The following is a 23,209-nucleotide window of genomic DNA, read 5'->3' on the forward strand; positions in this document are numbered from 1 at the left end:
AGTAAAGAATGAAGAGGGATGTTTGAGAATTGAGAATCAAATTTTCCAGGCAAAGTCAAATTTGCAAATGACTGGCTGTTCACTAACCTGTCAACCACAGTGCACAAATTCTGCAAGACAAATATAGGAATAATTATCCAGTGCAGCGGGTCCCCAAACTTTCTAAACAAAGGGCCAGTTTACTGTCCTTCAAACTTTGGGGGGGTCTGGACTGTGGCCATTGGAAGTAGAAAACGTCCCAGAACAATGGGAGTAAACAATGCCCCATCTTTAGTGAGAGGAATTGTGCCCCATCGTTAGGGTCATTGAATGGAAAGAATCATACCCCCATCCTTGGTGTCATTGGGAGGAGTTGTGCCCCATCGTAGGTGTCATTGTGAGGAATTGTGTGCCTTTGTTGGCATCAGTGGAGAAAATAATGCCCTAAGTGCCAAATAGAATCAAGCAAAAGACCACATCCAGCCCAGGGCTACAGTTTGGAGTCCACTCATCTAGTGCTTTTAAAAACAGATATTCCCCATTTCAGGTTGGCATTCATTCAAGTGTAAAGTTCACAATATGGTGTGAATGCAGGAAGCCAGTATGTACTCCAGTAAAACCTGAGCACTAGAACAGTACAGCCATGTGGAATGTTGGCGGAGAAACACAAAAAACTGAACGTCACACCAAATAATGCGTTTTTAGTATGGAAAATTACCTACACTAAGTTATTCTACACTTACCGTTCACTTTATTAGTTACACCTGTGCAAATGCTTGGTAACACCAATTTCTAATCAGCCAATCACATGGCAGCAACTTAAGATGACAGAAAGGCAACAGTAACTCAAATAACCACTCATTACTTCCATGGTGTGCAGAATACCATCTCTGAAAGCACAACACATCGAGCCTTGAAGCAGATGAGCTACAAAAGCAGAAGACCACACCGGGTGCCACTCTGGTCAGCTAAGAACAGGAAACTGGGGCTACAATTCTCACAGGCTCACCCCAAAATTGGACAATAGATTGTAAAAAAGTTGCCTGGTCTGATGAGTCCTGATTTCAGCTGTGAAATTCAGATGGTAGGGTCAGAATTTGGCATAAACATGAAAGCATGGATCCATCCTGCCTTGTATCAACTGTTCAGGCTGGTGGTGGTGTAAAGGTGTGGGGGATATTTTGTTGGCACACTTTGGCCCCCTTAGTACCAATTGAGCATTGTTTAAACACTACAGCCTACCTGAGTATTGTTGCTGACCATGTCCATCCTATGACTACATCTTCTGATGGCTACTTCCAGCAGGATAATGCACCATGTCACAAAGCTCAAATCATCTCACCACTGGTTTCTTGAACAGGACAATGAGTTTCACTGTACTCCAATGGCCTCCACAGTCACCAGATCTCAATCCAATAGAGTACCTTTGGAATGCGGTGGAAGGGGAGATTCACATCATGGTTGTGCAGCCGACAAATCTACAGCAACTGCGTGATGTTATGTCAATATGGACCAAAATCTCTAAGGAATGTTTCCAACACCTTGTTGAATCTATGCCATGAGGAATTAAGGCAGCTCTGAAGGCAAAAAGGGGTCCAACCCAGTACTAGCAATTTGTTTTCAATAAAGTGGTTTCTAAGTGTAGATTTGACACTTGAAGAGCAGGCCTATTCTGACACTTCTCTCCTACATGTAAAAATTTATATATTTTGTTAGAAAATTACGCAACCAAAGCTGCAATGTACAATTATCTGGCAGAGTAACAAGACAGCATGAGATTTTCCATAATTTTATTAGAATATATAAAAATTTTTACAGTTCAAATCTAACTACAGATTCACATGTCTGCCTGGAATCCAGGCTATCTCAGTCCTTTGAGTCATAAAATACTTTATGAATTTAGCTAAAAACACACCATGGAGTATCATTCAGGTCACAATCCAGCAGTACGTTCAGCACTGTACACGGAGCACCACCAATGGTTAATTCTGATCGAGATTCCACACGATACTGGACACTGTGTAAACCTCCCTCACGGTCTACTTTAAATTGTTCCTGGGATGCACAGAAAAGAAGAGAAAACATGTTATTTATTTGGTAAAGTTATCCCATCACACCAAAATACAGCGTAATATATTTTATAGGGAAACTATCTGCAGCTACAGGTCTTGCATAAGTATTCTCATGTCGGACTCTCAAAATTCGTAGTTTTACAGCCTGTAATTAAAATTGCCATTTTATCATTTGGTTTACATAACATATGTAACACACTAAAGGTACAGGTATGTCACATGAGCAATACCTTGGCTGTAACAAAAAGGTGAAAGTGAGGGCACATAAGTGATGCTCATCATACTGTACTGCATATCCCATGCACAGAGGAAAATTTTAAGTAAAAAAGTGGGTTCCCCCTTCAAGAAAGGAGACCGTTCCCATATATACCAACTGAAGGATGTGGATTTTAGATGGCGGACCTTTTATGTGAATGACACATTGGTGCAGATGGGTACAAAGGACTCGTTTGGTGTACCTGTGGAGGGTTTATACACATGCCTATTTCAGACAGGCACTTTTAATGATGAGATGAGATTTTTACCTAGAAGTACTCTAGAAATCTTTATTGATATCATTTATGACATACAGTATACCATTCTCATTTCACTGCATATGTGTTTCTTTTATTAGTAACAAAAGAGTTTACAATGGTTACAGAACTTTTTTTTTTTTTTTTAGAATGTTTACCATTTTCCATAGATAAAATGAAAAGCTATCTGATTACAGAACAGAATTCTGCATTTCAGTGCATGCTTCCTATAGTAGATTGCAGTACTAGTCAACTTTGCAAGGGCATATCACAAGTTCTGTTTGCCAGTATGGAAACTAAAGAGCTTAAAGATTCTGTTCATTGGTGCTAGAAGTGTACCTGCTTCTGAGAAGCAATCCGTTTCTGGTCTCTCTTTCTCCATGCCGGGTCATGAATGTGCCTGAAGGTTTGGTATCCAGTTGTTATTCCAGAGGGCCGATAGAGCTGAAAGTATTCAAGTATTAAGAGTTTATTGCATGCAGTTGAATTGCCTCATTTATTGTAAATTATAATTTACTAGATCATTTCTACTGTTGCTGATGAAAGGACATCTACCCTCCCTCCTCAAGCATTTAAAGTGATTGTAAACTATCACCTTGTAAAAACAACCCATTCAGTTTGAAATAGAAATCAAAGGCAAAACATTTCTATGCGGTGTCAGGACAAGTCTGATCATTGGAGAAGAACAGGCTAAGTTCCCAGCACAGCTAGAAAACTGCTCTCCTGCTTAGTGTGGTCAGTTAATAGGAAAGCAGAGGGACTGTCAGGAACACCAGGGATTTCACACAAAGGAATTAATATAAAAGAGAATAGGATACTTTTTCATATAAGTACATGGTACAGCAGGCACATATCAGGATCATAAAATGATGGGGTAAGAATGCGAAGACAAAGTTTAGCAGCATACGCATGAATTGGCTAACTTGGTTAGAACTTTAATTTTCCCACCTCAATGTTTTTAATGTATGGTTACTTTTAATACTATAGGTGTGCCAAACAAGTACAGCTTTAAACAGAGGCACACCGCAATCTAATGGCCACAGAGGCCACTGCAAGCCGAATGCATTTTTTTTTTCTTACTAAAAAGTTGGCATCTGGCAACTTTGTCAAAGCTTTATGAGATTGCTATGTCATATCACTGGCTATACCATTGGCTCCCGATTGTTAGTGGGGTACAAAGCTGTAAGTCACAAATGGGTCTGAAGGCAAGTAGCCTTGCAAAGTCTCAGCTGGCAGCTGTCAAAGGGATGCTATTCATCAACATATCCTCAGAACAGAGCAGAGCATTGTGCTGAGGGAATAGTAATACACAGGCTGCTTTCGGTAAGGAGTTAAAGCTAGCCTGTACATTTGCAGTTAAGTAATGGGTTCACTTTACAGCAGGGAGAGTGCAGTGCACACACCTCTCAAGTCCTTCCCCACCACCCCATTCATCTGTTGCAGCCTTAAATAAAATCAGGCTATGTTTTATCAAGCTTTATTCAAAGGAGTAGTGACTCATGAACATCTGTAAAGTTCACTTAAAGCAGCCCTCAAAATTTTCCACTCGCCTGCTCGCATTTTGCGAGTGGAAAATTATTGCGGGCGAGGATGAGAGAGAAGAGGAAGAGGAAAGGCGGCCGGATAATCAGAGCGGGGATCGCTGCACTGTAACATCTTTCATTTGAATTGGCGGGCACTCAGCTTCACACGTACTCCCGCCTCGGCTCCTTTGATAGACAGAACACCGCCGGTACGTGTGAGGTCTATCATAGGAGCCGAGCCAGGAGGCGGGACTACGTGTGAAGCGGTGCGCCCGGCAATTCAAATGAAAGATGTTAGAGCACAGCGATTCCCGCTCTGATTATCCAGCCGCCTTTCCTCTTCCTCTCTCTTCTCCTGCACAGGTGAGGCTGCAATCCATATTTATGGTCACATGGTTGGGGGGGAGGTCTATTATAGGATTACAAGGCTCAGCATGTCTTATATATGGTCACATGGTTGGGGGGGGCGTCTCCTATAGGACTGCAAGGCTCAGCATTCCATATTTCTATTCACATGCCTAAGGGGGGGGGTCTCATATAGGACTACAAGGCACAGCATGTCTTATTTATGGTCACATGATGGGAGGGGGGGGTCTCATATAGGACTATAAGGCACAGCATGTCTTAAGGTCACATGATGGGGGGTCTCATATAGGACTACAAGGCACAGCATGTCTTATCTATGGTCACATGATGGGGGGGGGGGGCGTCTCCTATAGGTGGGGCAACTGGTGGCGAGTAACCCTTAAGGCCTGGCTAGTACTTCCTACTGAGGAAGTCACATGCCCATCAGCACCTGACGATACGCATCTAGGGGGCGGAGATACCACGGGCGAGATCCAGCTACAGGACACAACTTCTCCTGCATCTCCCAAACCGATTCAATGCCTACCCAGCCCGCACAGCTTATGTGCCTACGAATGCGAGTTTTATTATTTGGATTATTTAATAAAATACCTTATATACAGAGAGCACTAGATTTGTTTTCCATTTATTCCCGTTTTATGACGGAGAATGGGGAAATACAGTGAGGACAGAGCCACCCTAATTATCTGTGCAGCAACCAGGGAGCACTCAGGACCTAATGAGAGGATCGAGTCTACCCATTTCTCTGGGGATACTATAAAGCTGTTTTTGACCTAGTGGTGTAACACTGGTCAAATTATAAGGTGAGAGGCCATCCATCACTGGCGGTGGGATCGTGAGCACCTGAATGATCCATTGCGGAAGCTGCACTTATTTTGGCACTTTAGAGACTGTTTATTCACTTGAAATCACTTTAATGGACTAGCACCTTGCACTTTTGATTTATCTTTTCAATTGATGCGATTAAGCCGATTCTGACATGTTATTTTAGTGTTCATGCTAAGGAGTCATATGGACACCTATGTTTTATGTTGATTGATTTGTTGATATATTCAGTCATTTCTTCAACCCTTTTAATTATTGCACCTTTGCACAGCACAGCAACTCTTGTTATTTGCACTGCACAGCATTTTTTGCTGTTCGAACAGAACGGCAATTTTTTGTTATTAGCACTTTATTGTAGCGCGATATCACTTTATATATTTATTGATTTTATGTGTAGTGATTCACCACTTTGATATTGCAGCCACAATAGTTTTTGACACTTCAATACTTCATTTATTTAGTTGGGCTGATATACATTACACCTTTTTAGTGTAAAAAAAAAAAAAAAAAAAAAAAAAAAACTACAGAAAAAAAAAAAAAAAAGAAGAAAAGCGCACCCATCCCTCCCTGCTCGCAGAAGTAAACGCATACGTAGGTCACACACGCATATACAAACGTGTTCACACTACACGTGAGGTGTCGCTGTGAACGTTAGAGCGAGAACAATAATTCTAGCGCTAGACCTCCTCTGTAACTCAAAAGAGGTAACCTGTAAAAAAATGTAAATCTATATTAATAAAACCCATGTGTCCCTGCGTCCAGAGATTCCAGATTTCCCGTGTCCGTGGAAATGCGCTACTGCGCATGTGCCACAGGACAGCCGTTGGGACTGGGGGCGGGCACTGACCTGTGTAAGCTGGGGGAGCTCCTCTGTGTCGGAAGCAGGGTATTGGGGGTCACCCCCGATGGCGGTGTGAGGGCCGTTGTACTGCCGATAGTTTCAGTAGCCACCGTTCTGAATTCGTATGTGCTGGGGAGGCGGAGTTCCGATCAGTTGCCTTAGATTTAAAAATGGCGCCACCCGGCGCCAAAACGTCATTGCGTATGCGCCGCTGCTCGGTAAAAGCCGTACACGTTCGGCTATTTCCGGAAATAGCCAAACGTATTCAAGCTTTCCCAAGCGGCGGCGCATACGCAATGACGTGTTGGCGCCGGATGGCGCCACTTTTAAATCTAAGGCAACTGATCGGAACTCCGCCTCCCGCCTCCCCAGCACATACGAATTTAGAACGGTGGCTACTGAAACTATCGGCAGTACAACGGCCCTCACACCGCACCATCATTGGGGGTGACCCCCCAATACCCGGGACCTGGCCTCCGACACCGAGGAGATCCCCCATCCTCCCCAGCACATATCAGGAACAGGTAAGTGAGACTCCTCCACTGCCGCACTGCCTGCCATTATGCGGGGCTGCAGGCATACTAAAAGAGATGCAGTGCTGCAGGCATGGTACTCCTGTACCATGCCCGCAGCACTGCATCTTCTGCAGTATGCCCACAGCCCCGCATTCCCCTGCAGTATGCCCGCAGTCCCGCATTCCCCTGCACCATGCGCGCAGCCCCGCATTCCCCTGCACCATGCGCGCAGCCCCGCATTCCCCTGCACCATGCGCGCAGCCCCGCATTCCCCTGCACCATGCGCGCAGCCATTGCAAACTTATATTCTGAGGTTTTAATTACATTCTTTTAATATAGTCAGTCGTGAACTAAAGTGGGCAGGTCTAAGGCATGAAACTCCAGGGCTGAAAATGAGTCGCACTCCGGCCCTGCCGGAGAGTCTACACTCACCCGCATGCTGGAGCCGGGCAGGAGCACCCCGTCATGGGTCAGGAGAAGAGGCAGGCGCGGGGGGATCTGGATAGAGCCGCTAGAGGCCATGACTGGCCACACACACACACAATCCGCACACCGACCGACCAAACTCACTGACAGCTCCGAGTCCGGGCAAAGAGCAGCAAGACTACAACTACGGAGAGCGACCGGAGACAAATCATCTCCGCCTGAGGAAACCACCGCCATCTACTGGCCAACTGTGAGTATTACAACTGGGAATTCACCTCACAGGGCTGAGGACAGAAATCACCTCATCATATATTGTGATATCCTACATACTATACACCCCAATATAATCATCTCATCATATACTATACACCCCAGTATCATCAGGATATCTGATGAGGTGATGATACTGGGGTGTATAGTATATGATGAGGTGATTATATTGGGGTGTATGTAGGATATCACAAGATGGCGGTGGTTTCCTCAGGCGGAGATGATTTGTCTCCAGCCGCTCTCCGTAGTTGTAGTCTTGCTGCTCTTTGCCCGGACTCGGAGCTGTCAGTGAGTTTGGTCGGTCGGTGTGCGGATTGTGTGTGTGGCCGGTCATGGCCTCTAGCGGCTCTATCCAGATCCCCCGGCGCCTGCCTCTTCTTCTGACCCATGACGGGGTGCTCCTGCCCGGCTCCAGCATGCGGGTGAGTGTAGACTCTCCGGGGAATATGGATCTGATCCGGAGCCGCCTGCTCAGAGGAACTTCCCTGAAGAGCACCATTATCGGGGTAACCCCCAGCACCCGGGACCCGGCCTCCGACACCAAGGAGCTCCCTATCCTACACAGGTCAGTTTGACTTACTTCTGGGGCCCCTGACATGGTGCCCGCCCCCAGTCCCAACGGCTGTCCGTGGGGCACATGCGCAGTAGAGCAATCCAACAGACACAGGGACTGACGCAGAGACACTTGCATATTATTAATATAGAATAGATATCCTACATACACCCCAGTCGGGCGGCCGGCCAAAACTCTTGAAGCAGCGGGTGTGCGCGGGCACGCGGTGGGTACGCGCTCGCACGCGAGAGCCGCTCGGTCAGCTCTGCGCGTGTCTCTGTTGCTAGGGCAACAGGGACGCTATGTGCAGAGCTAACTATGTCTTGCGGCTCTCCCGTTGTTAGAAATAAAAAAAAGAGATAAGCGAGAGCCGCTCAGCCATATGTTCTAGCGCCCGTTAATTTAACGGGCTTAATGTCTAGTGTATATATAAAAATCTAGATATTTTGCTACCATGTGGCAATATTCAGGTTTGGTTATAGAACACTATGGCCAGACACACTGCATTGTGTGACTGGGTCACTGGTAGGAGGAAGTGAAGAAACAGTTGGAGGGCTCTGGGTGGGGTTGTAGGGGTGTAAATAAAAGGTAAGTGGTACCTGCTATTTATATCAGCTGTCTAATCCTAGTAGATCCCCTTGCCACACAGGTTTGCTTTTACAAGATTTATTCACAAAAAAATCAGGAACATGCTCTAGAGGTTACCTGGAGACCAGCTCCTTTGATTCTTCTGTAAAACTCATCATCTTCACGACCCCATCCCCAAAATCGATTTGACATTCCATTACACTGTAGAGATGAAATAGGAAATAAGGAATGTAAATATTACTGGGGATATGCAAGCTAGTCTCTATTTACAGTTCCATATGATCCCCCAGCAACACTGATGCAACTACAACTATCCCAGAGCAAAGTCTAAAAAAAGGGCACAGAACAAAAATCCACTACAACTACTCATATTTAGTTTTACTGTTTGTTTAGTACATTGCAATATATTCCCTTATAGAATAAGCGTGTTTATTTTTTGGTTTTTAAGTTATCATGGGGATCCCCATGACTAAGCTCCCTGGGCAGTTTACCTGAGGCAATCATAGTTTCAGTCTCGATTACAGTGTACAGAAAACAGAACAGTTGAACCAGTAAAGTAGGAAACAAGAGGTAGGAGGTGAAAATGGGAGTGTTGTGGTGGGAAAATAGGGGGATAGGGGAATAGAAGAAGGAGAGAGAGGGAAGTGCCAAGGGTAGGCTCAACACCAAACTTTGAGCAATTTCTTCAATAATTAAGAGATAAGTTATTCCGATTTTGAAAGACAGGGAGTAATGGAGAGAAAGTTGAAAGAACAGCCAAAGCATAAGAAAATGAGTGGTGGTGTTAAAGAGGGGGGGGGGGGGGGGAAAGGGATTGGTAGGGGTGGGGGGTTGGCTATCAAATCGACAGAGATACAACATGACCAGGGTCGAAGTTCAAATGGTGAATGTTTTATTTGGGATACCTTCAAGAAACCATTGGTGCTACGTAGATGAGCAACCTCAAGCTTTGAGTATAGGGAAAGTCATGCAAATAGAAGCTTCAAAATGTTTTATTATATATAGGTGCATGTGAAAAATGTGATAAAATTTCAAGGCCAACCTAGGCTGCAAAAAACGAGCAGACTCTTAGTGGCAAAAATGGTTAAACAAGGTTTTCTTCTGTCAAAGGTTATTGCTTATAAATTAATTATCGTCTTCTTTTACATTTAGTTTGCTTCTCAGCTTTTAGCTCAGTGTCATGTCATTATGTGGCACACAAAATAGGAAGTCTGCCAAAGACTACAAACAATAAAGCACACACTGATAATTTATTCTTGACATGCGTCAAAATGTCTCAAGGGGCTTTTGCAGTTCATGACACCGAGCTTTACCCACTATAATAAAAGACTCCACCACTGAATTATGAGCCTAGAAGAGCATTGCTATAATCAGCGTTCTTTAAGGCTTGTCTACACAAGCAGATTTATTTGTTTTACCTGCCAGTAGCGCAGTCAGACATTATAGCCCCTTTAAAAATAAGTCTTACACTACAGCCCACTTAAAAATGGCTTGTCCCAAATATAATATTTCTACACCAGCCGATGGCATGGCTCCCAAATCATCACTGACTGTGGAAAATGTTGCATTTCATTTGGAAATCAAGGTCCCACAGCCTGGAGAAAGAGTGAAGAGGAACAGAATCCAAGTTGCATGAGGCCAAGATAGAAGTTTCCACAGTCGGTGATGATTTGCAAAGTGATGTCATCTGCTGGTGTGGGTCCACTGTGTTTCATCAAGTCCACAGTCAGCGCAGCCCTCTAGCAGGAAATTCTAGAGAACTTAATGCTTCCCTCTGCTGACCAGCTTTATGGAGATGCTGATTTCATTTTCCAGCAGGACTTGCCACCTACCCACACTGCCAAAAGTACCAATGCCTGGGGTATCACGGTGCTTGAGAAGCCAGCAAACTCGCCTGACCTAAACCCCAAAGAGAATCTGTGGGTTGTTGTCAAGAGGAAGATGAGACACACCAGACCCAACAATGCAGATGAGCTGAAGGCCACTATCAAAGCAACCTGGGCTTCCATAACACCTCAGCAGTGTCACAGGCTGATTGCCTCCATGCCGCGCCGCATTGATGCAGTAATTCATGCAAAAGAAGCCCCAACCAAGTATTGAGTGCATACTACACAGTACATGGACATACTTTTCAGTAATTAATTTTTTTTTTATTTATTTTTATTGGTCTTATGTATTATTCTAATTTTCTGAGATAGTGAATTTTGGGTTTTTACTAGCTGTAAGCCATAATCTTTAATATAAAATAAAGAAATGCTTGAAATATAATCACTCTGGGTGTATATAAAATATAGGAGTTTTACTTTTTGATTTGAATTACTGAAATAAAGTAACTTTTTGAAGATATTCAAATTTTAGGGGATTCACCTGTACATGCTCAGACCAGGAAGCTGCCTTTCCATTCTTTTTTGCAGAAGACTTGTACTCTTGGTAACACAGCAAATATCTGATGTAGCCAGGATTCTTACTATGTTATTAGTATAAGTATTAATATACTATGGTATTAGTGCGCATACAGATCTAAAGTAATGTGTGTATCTCTCTGGACTAGGGTGGGAATTATTAAAATGTTATTGTAGACTAATCTGGTGAAAGGTTTGTGGAAGAGTTTTTTGGTGAATTCTTAGAATGAGGATAATGGTTTTACTGAATTACGTCTATTTACTAACCACTTTCACACCCCTATTTGGGTGTAACTTTGCGCATAGTTTGGTAGTTACAGGCTCACATACCTTACTAGGAATGAATCAGTTGGGTTTTATAACAAACAAAAAAAAAAACCCTACAAGAGAACAGAAACCGGAGACTCCCATACTTATGTGACCCCTTTCTCTGGAAAAAATCCTTTTAAGTTGCAATTATTACTATTCTCATTATCAAAGCATGGTTGCCTTTTTCTGGATTTAAGCAGCTGTGACACTAAGTAGACAAAAGGTAATTAATCATGGCATAGAGACTGCTAACTTATCAAAGTAAGAATTAGGAGCGCACAAAATGAGATGCCCCCATAACCTCTGAGGTGCGGTTTGAGGCGCTAAAATCTTTACCAAGTAATAAGGCCCCAGGTTTAGACAGCTTGCCAACTGAGCTTTATAAATGTTACAGTGACCGCACATTTCCCCTTCTCCTAGATATCCTAAACGCAGCTTTTGATTCAGGCCTTCTTTCCCCGATTCATGTACAGTTGCCAGTGTTATTCTATAAACCAAACCGGGTAAGAATACTACCAAGCCAGATGTCTACAAGCCTATATCCTTACTGATGTTGACACTAAACTGCCAGCGAAAGTCTTGGTCAATCGTCTCACACAATATATGCCTAAGTTGGTGCACTCTGACCAGACAAGCTTTATATTGGGAAAATCTACTTCCACTGACATTCAACACCAGCCAGAGACAACAAGGCCAAATAGTCACTAGACATGACCAAGGCCTTCAACAGCATTGAGTGGCCTTTCTTATGGGAAGTCCTGTGCAGATTTGGTGTCTGGCTGAAATTTCTGCCTTGAATATAACTTCTCTATGCTAAACCTCAGGCACAAATTAGTGTGAACGAGCAGTGCTCTCCTTAGCTTTTACCCCTTGTGGGACACCCCTCCTGTTTGCTCTGGCGATGGAGTCACTCGCTCATGGAGTAAAAGGACTGCCTGGTATAAGTGGTTTTAGAAGGGGTAGCTTGTTCTTTACACTGACAATACCTTATTTTTACTCCCTGATACAACTGAATCTCTCTCCAATTTATTACCTTGATACAGAAATGATGCTCCTTTTCGGGCCTAGAGATAAATTGTGATAATTACAGGTTATTGCCTCTTGACACACTTATGGCACCTCTTCCGGCAGAAGCAATATCATTGGAGGTAGTGGAATAGTTTAGATATCTAGGTGATACTATCTCAGCCTGTCTCCCAGACTATTGCTCTATTAACTTACAACCCCTGATAAGTAAGTTACGTCTTAAAGAGGTTGTAAACCCTCTTGTATAACTTTTACCTATAGGTAAGCCTATATTAAGGCTTACCTATAGGTGCTATAAATATCTCCCAAACTTGCACCGTTTAGGAGATATTTACAGCGCAAACTGCCGATGACGTCATTGGCGCAGGCAATCTGAGGGAACGGCCACCCGTGCCGTTCCTTCAGAGCTCAGTGCCGTGAACGGCGGCTCCCGCGCGCATGCGTGGGAGTGATGTAATCGCGCCTCCGGCCAATCAGATGGCCGGAGGACGCGAACCCGGAAGCGGGACGGCAGGACATGTCGCCGTCCTGTCGCTGAGGTGGCGGCACGGCGGGGGCTTCGTTGTAAGGTAAGTACTACATAATGAGCTAGTATGCGATGCATACTAGCTCATTATGCCTTTCTCTTTACAGGGCTTTTTTTTTCTCTTTTTTTTTTGACTTTACTTCCTCTTTAAGTGCAAAAACTAGTTAATCTGGCGAAAATGATATGGCTTCCTCAACTACTTTATATTTTGCAGAATGCCCCTTTATGGATACCCGTGCACTGATTTTCTATTATCTTGATCTGTCAGCTGTTGTGGAAACAAGGTCCTCCCAGACCTAAAGTAATAAATAATATTACAAAGGCCCTTGAATATGGCAGGCCTTGCACTCCCCAATATACATCTGTATTACCTGGCTGCTCAGGTTCAGCTTCTTATGGGCCTTACAAACAAGACGGTTGTTGATCCTACTCATGTCCCTATGGAATGTATTGTGAGTCCCAAATCGGTAGTATTCCTGTTGGAATCCAATTCCCTATCAGAATTTAAGGTTTTAACTTTAAAAAGAAGTCCCATTAATCTCTTATGTAAACAATATTTAAAGGAGAACTAAAGGGGGATGGACAAAGGGAGGGTTATAATCACTGTCAGGTTTTTTTGTCATCTGTCCCCCATTTCATGTGACAGTTGTCACCAGGGTAACCAAAACTAGTGTCCCCATTGGAAGATTTCATCATATTACTGTGGCTGTTCTGGGGACAACCCACTTTTCTTTCACATCATGCGACTAGGTAAGCAGACAGCAATAAAAACCTGACAAGTGCTGTAATCCCTCTACACTCTGTTAGAACTAAAAAAAAAAAAAAACACCACACTAGTAGAGTTTTTTTTATTGTTTTAAAATAACAAACATGTTATACTTAGTAGTCCCGATTCTCTTCCTCTCAGGTCTCCCCCCCCCCCCCCCCAAGTGAGTGCCTCCATAGCAAGCCACTTGCTTTGGGGCACTGGTGCATGCTTGCTCTCAAGCCCCATTCTGAGTGTCCATAAGACACACACAGTGCGACTGGGCTCAGCCCCACCATCCCCACTGGTTCTGACTGAAAGCTGCAGAGGCCAATGGCTTCTGCTGGTGTATCTAAGCCAATTACATGCTTCAATTCACATCACTGGATCGAGATGTGGCTCAGGTATGTATTTAAGGGGGGGTGCATAAAATGCAATAGGGTAAAAAAAATCTTCTGCCTTTACAACCATTTTAAACTAGACAATCCTTGATTGGCTTCATCCATAGGATGAGGAAGTGAAGCATACTCACCAGTTCATAATGCTGTTTGGTAAGGAGGAGGATCCCTCCAACATAGGTCTTGTAATGGTACAGGGGGTGAAGTTCTGGGGAAGCCACATGGAAAGGTCCCTTTTCTGGAAACCCATAATCCAGATCTGGGTTAAGAGGTAGCAGGTCGACATCATGCATAGCGATGTAGTCAGTTTCATTTCCACTCTCTAAGAAGCCCACATTTATAAGAGAAGCCCTGTTAAACCTGAAATGTATTAAAACATGTAACTATAGTGCACAGAGAAGTAGTATTTAAGTGACATGAAACAGTATTTTTCTGAACTGACAGACAACTTCTTATCATAGTTTGTACAGGTGGTGGCCATCTAGGTATAGTCAGGCACTTATGATAATTGCAGGTAAAAAAAATACACTTTTAAATTACTAGATAACTTAATAGTGCTTTCTATATTTGCCAGGAGTTCAACGTTGAATTTTACATCCGAGTAGTGCATAGCAATACCACGCCTTGTTACAACAGGAAAACTACACGTTAGGAGTTATTGCTTTAATTGCCCCTATTATCCAATATAGTTTTTTTACTAATCAGCAACACCGTAAGCAATTATTTCAATGCTAGCAAACAGACCATATAGGAAGACCCTGCAAAGCCAGTTGGGATTTTAGAACGCGAGCCATACAGTATGATGTTTTGGAAGCAATGTGATGGATTCATAGTTTACTTCCAGTAATTGCAGAGTTTTTAATGACAATGTTGTAGGAATAAAATATAAAAAAACATGTGTTCTAAATTATCCAGAATATAATCTTTTCAGGAAGAAATAGCATTCAGAAATACAATTTACCCTCTTCCAATAGGGACACTAGTTATGGCGACACCCCTGGATTTGCTCACTTTGGAGGAATTTCTTCTCACTGCCTGCTTTGGTTATGGGGCACGAAGTTAAGGGAAATCTCTCCCAGGGGACACAGATGCCAAAAAATATATAACCACTCAAAGGGGTTTTAACCCTCCCTTTATTCTATCCACAATGGAAAAACAGTTTTTGCTTTTAGTTACGCTTCAGGGAAAATACTGCCAACTCCACCTGTCCAATGAACTGTAAGGGAGCAGCAGCAGATTAAAGAAGTGATCTCTCTGCTTAGGCCCCTATCACACATGCTGTCTGTTTTTCATCCATCCGTTGATGGATGAAAAATGGACATCAATGTATCTCCATGTAAAAACGGATGACAACGGATGATCATCAGTTAACATCCGTTTTCATCCGCTTCCGTCAATGTCCGTTTTTTTGAACGGATGAATGCTCTATTTTTCATCCGTCAAAAAAACAGATTGGACGAAAAACAGATGACAACGGATGAAAAACGGATGAAAAGATGAAAAATGGATACATTTTGACATGACTGAACTGATGAACTGAACGGACCGTATGTATGAAAGGGGCCTTAGGGCTCTTTCACACGGCCGCTCCGCTTGTCTGCAAATCATCCTATTTTTTTGCGGATGATTTGCGGACATAATGTAAGTCAATGGCATTGCGGATGTCAGCGGAATACCATCCACTGACATCCGATTTTCTTCCTTTCAGTTCTGTTCAGTTTTTTGGAACGGAACAGAACCCTATTTTTCCTCCGTGTAAAAAACGGAAAGGAAGGAAAATCAGATGTCAGCGGTGTCATCCGCTGACATCCGCAATGCCCATAGACTTACATTATGTCCGCATATCATCCGCAAACGGATGGGATGATATGCGGACACACGGAGCGGATGACACAAGTGTCATCCGCTCCGTGAAAAAAAAAAAAAAAGTCCCGCAGCGGATAAGAACAGCGGAGCGGCCGTCTGAAAGAGCCCTTAGTCTTCCTAGCAAGAACAGTTGCAGGCAGCTAACTGGAATGGCTCCCAGAGCTGCTGTACAGGAGACGACAAAAGCCTGCAATCAAGTCAAGTTGAGGTAAAGGTACTTACATTAGTTGTATTAAGAAAAAGAAATTATAAATGCATGTCTTTAAACCAGCCTAAGGGTTTAACTGTAATGTGTGAAGTTTATTGTCCTGTTATAGGGTTTGAATATTTCGGTTTCTCCTAACAGTTTACTTTCTTTCATTAGTGCTCCTTTTAGGTGCCCAGTGACAACACATTTGGTATACCTTTAAACAGGAAATATAATCTTGCCTGTATTGATAATCAACGTGTATTCTGTGTAGCTGTAAAACCGGTTTTTATGCACATAAAAAATACATTTACCAGTTTTGCAAAAAAATTTCTTAGCAATGGAATTTCTCTCTTGCTTGAAGGAAGAATTTCTAAGAAAAAAAAAGGTATGAAGGCTTTTGTGATTGGATAACTTTGTATGACCTGCCTTATACCCACCCTCCCTGCTCCTATATTTTACTGAGTGAAACTATGAAATGTAGCACATAGTTGTTGTCTGGACACAATATGATCTAAGACAGCAAAACTGTAGCATTAGGTAATGAAAAACTCCAGTCCAATGGAAAAGCAGGAACAGTTCAGGAAACCAACAGGCATTACAAATTGCTTTGTTTCCTTAAGAATAGCTAACATGTAGTCAGAGCACCCTAATATTTGCTGTGTCCAACCCTCCACTACATCATGCTGATTGACCTGCTAAATCCAGCATAACTGACATGGCAAAACAGGTTGAATATTATAGACACAGCTTTTCATTTTCTGCATTCCTCTAAGACCCTGTTAACACCTGAGTGTATTTCAGCTCGTAAAACGCTCATCTTTAAAGTTTCAAAATGCCCAACAAGCAAAATCCAATTCATTTCAATGACCCCTGTTCACATCTGAGCGTTTCGTCTCCTGAAGAAAAACGTCTGAAGCTCAAAAAGTACATGAGCTTATTTTTTGGCTGATTACAAGCGTTTTTGTTGGAAATAATATTTACTATAGTAAACTCTGTCTGTGCACATCTCACTATCAGTAACAAACAAGATTTGAACGCCGTGTTTCCTAAAGCCTAGTACACACAATCAGAATATCGTACAAACAATACCGCTTTTGAATCGATTGTAGAATAATCTGGGAGTTAGTACAATGCTTTCATCCAAAATTATCTGAAGGGACAAACACGAAAAGTTTTTTCGTACGATACCAGATCATACAATTTTCGTTTAATCGGTACAGTTTTAGTCCGAAAATACAGTACAAATATTAATTACATCACTTTGGAATTTTTTTTCTGTTGCACAAAAATTCTTTACATTAGTAACCAATTTGTTTTCGATATGGAGACTAGCATGCAAAAAAAAAAAAAAAAAAAAAAAAAAAAACGGAAATCATTCATCTGATAATCCTATTGTGTATACCAAGTTTAACAGTATTAAGCTGGCCTTCTACATTATAGGTTAAAGAGGGGAAATTCAGTGTATCCTCCTTTGTCAATGGGACACACTGAGTTTCCTCTCATTTCAAATTGTTAAAGAGAAGCTTGCAATCTGCCCAGGGCCCGCTGCCAACAAACATATAGAAAGGTAAGAATTTTTTTATAAAATATTTAGGCATGCTACGTATATGGGAACACATAAACATAGTTGGGCATCTTCAAACTTGACTGCAACAGATGAAATACCCTTTAAAAAAAAGGTACCATCAGAGAGTACTGGACAAGAATTGAAAACATACAAACCTATAATGATCCACTTGATTTATTATAAATATATGGTGGCGGATTTTCTTCTCAGACAGGTACTGGTGCATGTGGGGTACAAAGCTGAGGAGTTCCTCAAAACGTTCTCTAAAAGGAATAAGTAAGGCAAGACGGTGTGGACCCCATGAGGGATCCTCACTTATAGTCCTAGGAACTGGTGGACAGGGCTGCTTTGGAGATCTCTCTTCATGCTTCTTGACATCTCCTGTGCAGCTGAATTGTAACCAAAGCATAGATAAGAATCCCAGTAATAAGCAAGTCAGAAACAGTTTGAAGATGCTGCATTTCCTTGGCAGAATCCCAAGAAAGAGGCCAGACCTAAAGAAATAAATTTAAATCTTTATTAAAAAGAACATCTCAACATAAAAATCCTGTACAAGAAGGCTATCTGCACAAAAATGGAATTAGAGCTTATATATCATAGCAGGTTACATCTGAATGTGGATCACTATACTATAGCTATCCGCTTCCCCATAGAGGTCAATTGGTGGCACGATTGGGTCTGCCTAAAAAACAGACAGGTGGACCCAATCTGCCAGATGGTGTGAAAGGGGCCCAATACTTACCTAAGCCCCATCTCGATACTGCGATGTTGCATGAGAGCCTTGGCTGTCCGAGGATTCTCCCTCCTCATTGGCTAAGACAGCAGCGGGTGAGCGAATAAGGAGAGAGAGGGGGTGGGACCAAGCCGTGGCTCTGTGTCTAAATGGACAAACAGAGCAGCGACTCGGCATGGGTGCCCCCATAGGAAGCTGCTAGCTGTGGGGGCCCTCAGCAGGAGGGAGGAGCCAGGAGCGCCAGTGAGGGACCCCAGAAGAGGAGGATCTAGGCTGCTCTGTGAAAAACCACTGCACAGAGCAGGTAAGTAGAACATGTTTGTTATTTTTAAACCAAAAAAACAAAACAAGACTTTAATATCATTTTAACTGCACATGATGATCAGAGTTGGAGATAGGACAGCTATAACCTCCACTAAAGTACACAACACTTTACATCGATCAGGCTGTAAGTACAGCATCAAAAGTATAATAGGAATCCGCAACACATTGCCAACTATCGCAGGCTTCATGGGGTTTTTTTTTGTCCAGTGAAAAGCAGTATCATCTGTGACATATTCATTATCGTCCTGGTATCTATTTTCTGTTTTTATTGTGTGGCATTTTGTGCTGTTGTAGCTCTAAAGTCACGTCTGTTCTTGTGATGGGCATTACTGGGGTTGTAGAGGTTCTTGTGGGTCCTCACTGGGTAAATGAAAATGCAACAAACAGACCCAAGACGCTCAACCACAGAATGGGCTAGCAATCAGATAACGCGTTTCAAAGCTCCCGGCTTCTTTGTCAAACTGGGTAGATGAAAGTGTCCACGTTGAGCATGGACACTCCAGAATCCTCCTTTTTCTTCACAGACCTTAGTTTGCTAGGAGAGACCAAGTTGTTATGCTAAAAACTCGAGAAATACAACGTGGAAAATTTTCAGGAACTCCAGCTGAACTCTATGGGGCCAAAAACACGCAACTGTACTTGAAAATAAAATCATATGTACGCTTTCACAAGACAGCACAATACTCAGTTTTAAAAAGGCACTGTTGAAAATAATGGGAATCTTCATGTTGAGCATGGTCACTTCAAGCAATCATTTAAGTGTGGAAGGGAGCTTAAAGGCTAACTCCACTTCTAGCAAGGTTTCATGCTACGCTTGTAACATGTAACACATTGTTTAGCAACCCTCCCACTGTCAAAAGTGCCCTACCGGTCATTACACCCATTATCCACTGATCGTGGGTACAATGCTTTTTATTTTTTTCAGCAAAAAAAAATGTGCATTTATTATTTATATTTTTTTAATTTTCTAATTCTAATTCGGGTGATGGCAGATTCTGGCATCAAGGAGGATGATAAGCAGCGGGCAGAACTTCTACTGCCCTTCCTTCTCGATAACAGATCAGATCTGAAGCTGAAGTTTAATTTAATGAAAACTTTAAAAATGAAAAAACAGCACCAGGGATGGTATTTACTAGGGTAGCACCGATACCGGTATCGATACTAAGCATTGGCACGAGTACTTGTACTCGTGCCAATGCTCCAATGCCTTTTCTTGGCGACTTGAGCTCATAAAATGAATGGGCTCAAATGGCTCTGCAAAGAATCGCATGTGATTTGAACAGGGTGCGCTTCCTGTCCGAATCAAATGCGGTTTCCTGCGCTGCTCCAGGTTGAACCCAGTCTTGTCATAGTGACTTCAGCCTGTGTTCACACAGGAAAGGACCTGGAATCCACATGTGATTCAGACAGGAATCGCACCGCATTCCTGTTCAAATCACACTCGATTCTTTGAAGTGCAATTTGAGCGCATTGAATTTGTATGGGCTCAAATTGCACCGCACATTGGTATCAGTGAGAATTGAGGACAAGTATCGGTACAGTAAACCCCCGCTCCATCGCGGTTCAGTTTTTGCGGTCCCAGTATATTGCGTTTTTTTTTTTGTAATTTTATTTTACAATATAAATCATTAAAAATGAAATATTTTTGTGTTTTCCGTAGCTCTTGCTATGTCTCTCAGTATCTTTTATGTGTTTAAATTAGTTTCTATTGTTTTAAAAGTGTGTTTAAAGACCTTAAAATGCTTTTACACGTACAGTGACAGTAAAAAAAACATGCCTACAATGCATTTTAATAGGGTTTTTCTATTTCGCGGATTTTCATTTTTCGGGGCTGGGTCCGGAACGTAACCCCCGCAATGGAGGGGGGTTTACTGTACTCACACTTAAAAAACAGGTATCAGTGCATCACTAGCATTTACAATGAATGGAGAGTGTCCCGTGTTTTGGTGGCTACTAAATTTTATTCCCCTGGATACTCCCCTGCAGTGATCTTCTAGTGCTCTGTGACAGGCACACATCAAATGCCATCCCTTTTTGCTCCCTCCTCCATTCGCAAAAGCCATGCTATCAATTCCCACAATGATCAAGCATGCTGTGTTTGGAGGCGATACTTTAATTTATCCTGCCTTCCTCTATTCATAGAAATCTTTTCCTTGTCAAATTTGTTTAACGTTTTGAAAAAAAAAATAACGGAGAACACTTTGAATTTTACATGGATGGTGGTACATATTCAAGGGGTAACTAGTTACTTCAATTGGAAAGAGACAAAAAAAAAAAAAAAATCAAATGCAATATAAAAGCATCAACCCGTGATGGCGAACCTTGGCACCCCAGATGTTTTGGAACTTAATTTCCCATGATGCTCATGCACTCTGCATTGTAGTTGAGCATCATGGGAAATGTAGTTCTAAAACATCTGGGGTGCCAAGGTTCACCATCACTGATAGACCGTCAAATGTCATATAATTGAAAAGAAAAGGTAGATTGTTGACTGTCGGTCTAGTTTAAAAACAAAGTGATTAATAAATCAGTAAAGCAAAAGTACATTTCAATGGTTCTGGAGAACAATCCTGTTAGTCTTAGAAAGCTTTTCATTGTGGGAACTGATAGCGCAGCGTCTTTGAATGGAGTAGTGCTGGGGTATCCAGGGTCCGAGGACTACAGATTACGGTGATTGGAGCTTTTTTTTTTTTTTTTAGAAAACTTAGCTTTTAAAGGGAAAAAAAAAGGGAGAGATTAGTGTGCAGCTTACGTTTCTTACCTGCTGTCTTCTCGGAGATACAGTGCCGGTTTCCTTCGTGTCAAATACATTTCTTCTAGCACACAGCTCACTGATTCTTGACTCTCACATACTCAAAGCCATTTCCAACCAGCAATTAGAGCATCTTACTATCTGATCTACATCTGTCAACACATCATATAGGAACACTAAATTCTCCCCTGTGCACATTAGCTATCCCTCCATGCCACAACTTGCCCTTACTAATACCATAAAGGTAAATAATAAAACAGCTAAGAACAAATACGCCCCTTCTAAAACTTTTCCAAAATCATCATAAAATTAACTTGTTAGGAATAATCAGCCTGCCAGCCACACACACAGCACTAGACTAGCCATTGATGTATACGAATACCATGGAATTTTATGATGACAATGTACCAGGCGAGCTATTTACAAATCCCAGTACAGCGTGCACCTAGAGAACTCTTCCCCCTGCTAATACCAGAGGCTTCCTAAACAGCAAACAGAAAACGGTCCCTATAACACCCTCCCTGCACCCCTGTCCTGTCTGTTCCGCTATTCCTGGCTGTCTTCTCTCCCTTCTGCCCGTTACACGCTGGCTATCCAGAAACCTGATCCGTCGGAATACATGTCCCCCTCAGAACTATAGCGACTCGCCTAAAGGTTCCGGCGCTAAACGTTCCTACCTTCAAACAAACAGGAGGTTGTAATGTGTCGTGCTTACTCATTCGTTTGCACATAATAACGTGACGAGGTACAGTGAAGCCCTCACACAACCTTCTTTATCATACATTTATTTAATTTAATAATAAACCTATAGTATGGCCAAAAACTATTTTTTTATAGTGAAGAAAAGTTATTGCCATGTTTGTCTGCTGCAGAATTTGGTAAAGCGGAACAATACTCACCTTGGCTCCAGCGAAGCAGTATCCTGCAGCTCCCCGCTGGCCACTGACATTTTCAAGGCGCCGGGTATCGTTCGCCAGCTGCTTTCATTGGCCAGGCCGATATGACGTCACTCCTGCGCATGGGGGAATGCTGTCAGCTTCAGCATTGCCAAATTTATACAGTGAGCTGCACATACACAGCTTGCTGTTAGGGTTGCCTCCTCATCCCTTTAAACCTGAACACATATGTATAGAGATGGCCTTGCGGTTTACCCGGCGGTTGGTTCGCTGCAAATTTTGCTTGTTCGCAAATTCGCGAAAAGTCGGACTTTTGACGATGTTCGCGAAGATGTCCGCGCCGCCATTTTCTTTTTCATTCAGAAGAACCATGACCTATGACACAGCCGTCAGGCAGAACGGGACAGCCAATTGAAACATTTCAGCACATGGACATGCCCCCTACCCTATAAATAGACCTGAGCTGTCGGCCATTTCACATTCTGCTTTTTGTCAGCGTAGGGTGAGGTCTGCTGTGCTCAGGAAGGAGAGATTGCCAGACACAAATAGTTCTGTGAAGATCCACAAAAGTCCTTTTCAGGGCTGGTATTTTGGTGTAGGTCTACTAGTATCTTTTCAGGCTAGGGGCAGGTATCCAGTCGGTGTTTTAGGGGCAGTTAGAGATCGGCAGCAGTCACACAAATCGCTCTGTTAATGTCCACAAAAGTCATTTAAAGGGCTGGTATTTCGGTATAGGTCCAGTCTCTTTTCAGGTTAGGGGCAGGTATCCAGTCAGTGCTTTAGGGGCAGTTAGAGATCGGCAGCAGTCACACAAATCGCTCTGTTAATGTCGACAAAAGTAATTTAAAGGGCTGCAATTTTTTTGGTATTGCTGTGCAGTGCACTATATGGGGGGGGGGGGGGGTAATCCACAGTATAATATACTTTGTAGAAAGCATATTATAGTGCATTAGTAGTATTAATGTGCACTGTGCAGCATTGTGACGTGACGGGTGTGGTGACTGA

General features: G+C 42.7%; 1 protein-coding gene across 1 annotated transcript; it reads right to left on the reverse strand.

Moving 5' to 3' along the window:
• Window positions 1-1,752: 1,752 nt before the first annotated feature.
• B4GALT7 (beta-1,4-galactosyltransferase 7) lies at window positions 1,753-21,841 on the reverse strand. Its single transcript, XM_082256847.1, has 6 exons — window positions 21,318-21,841; window positions 17,655-17,993; window positions 14,011-14,236; window positions 8,588-8,671; window positions 2,903-3,007; window positions 1,753-2,034 (listed from the first exon to the last, which is right to left on the reverse strand). Exons 1-6 carry the CDS (start codon window positions 21,365-21,367, stop codon window positions 1,879-1,881), a joined length of 960 nt encoding a protein of 319 aa, XP_082112973.1. The 5' UTR covers window positions 21,368-21,841; the 3' UTR covers window positions 1,753-1,878.
• Between the last annotated feature and the right edge of the window lie 1,368 nt (window positions 21,842-23,209).

The sequence above is a fragment of the Pelophylax lessonae genome, assembly GCF_965119305.1.
Source record: "Pelophylax lessonae genome assembly, chromosome: 4".
Lineage (NCBI taxonomy): Eukaryota > Metazoa > Chordata > Amphibia > Anura > Ranidae > Pelophylax > Pelophylax lessonae.

Coding starts and splice junctions, on each gene's coding strand:
- B4GALT7 (XM_082256847.1), bottom strand. CDS start 21,367: ATGTATTTGACACGAAGGAAACCGGCACTGTATCTCCGAGAAGACAGC. Junction 17,994..21,317: donor TATCTCCGAGAAGACAGCAG/GTAAGAAACGTA, acceptor TTATTTCTTTAG/GTCTGGCCTCTTTCTTGGGA. Junction 14,237..17,654: donor AATCAAGTGGATCATTATAG/GTTTGTATGTTT, acceptor AATACATTTCAG/GTTTAACAGGGCTTCTCTTA.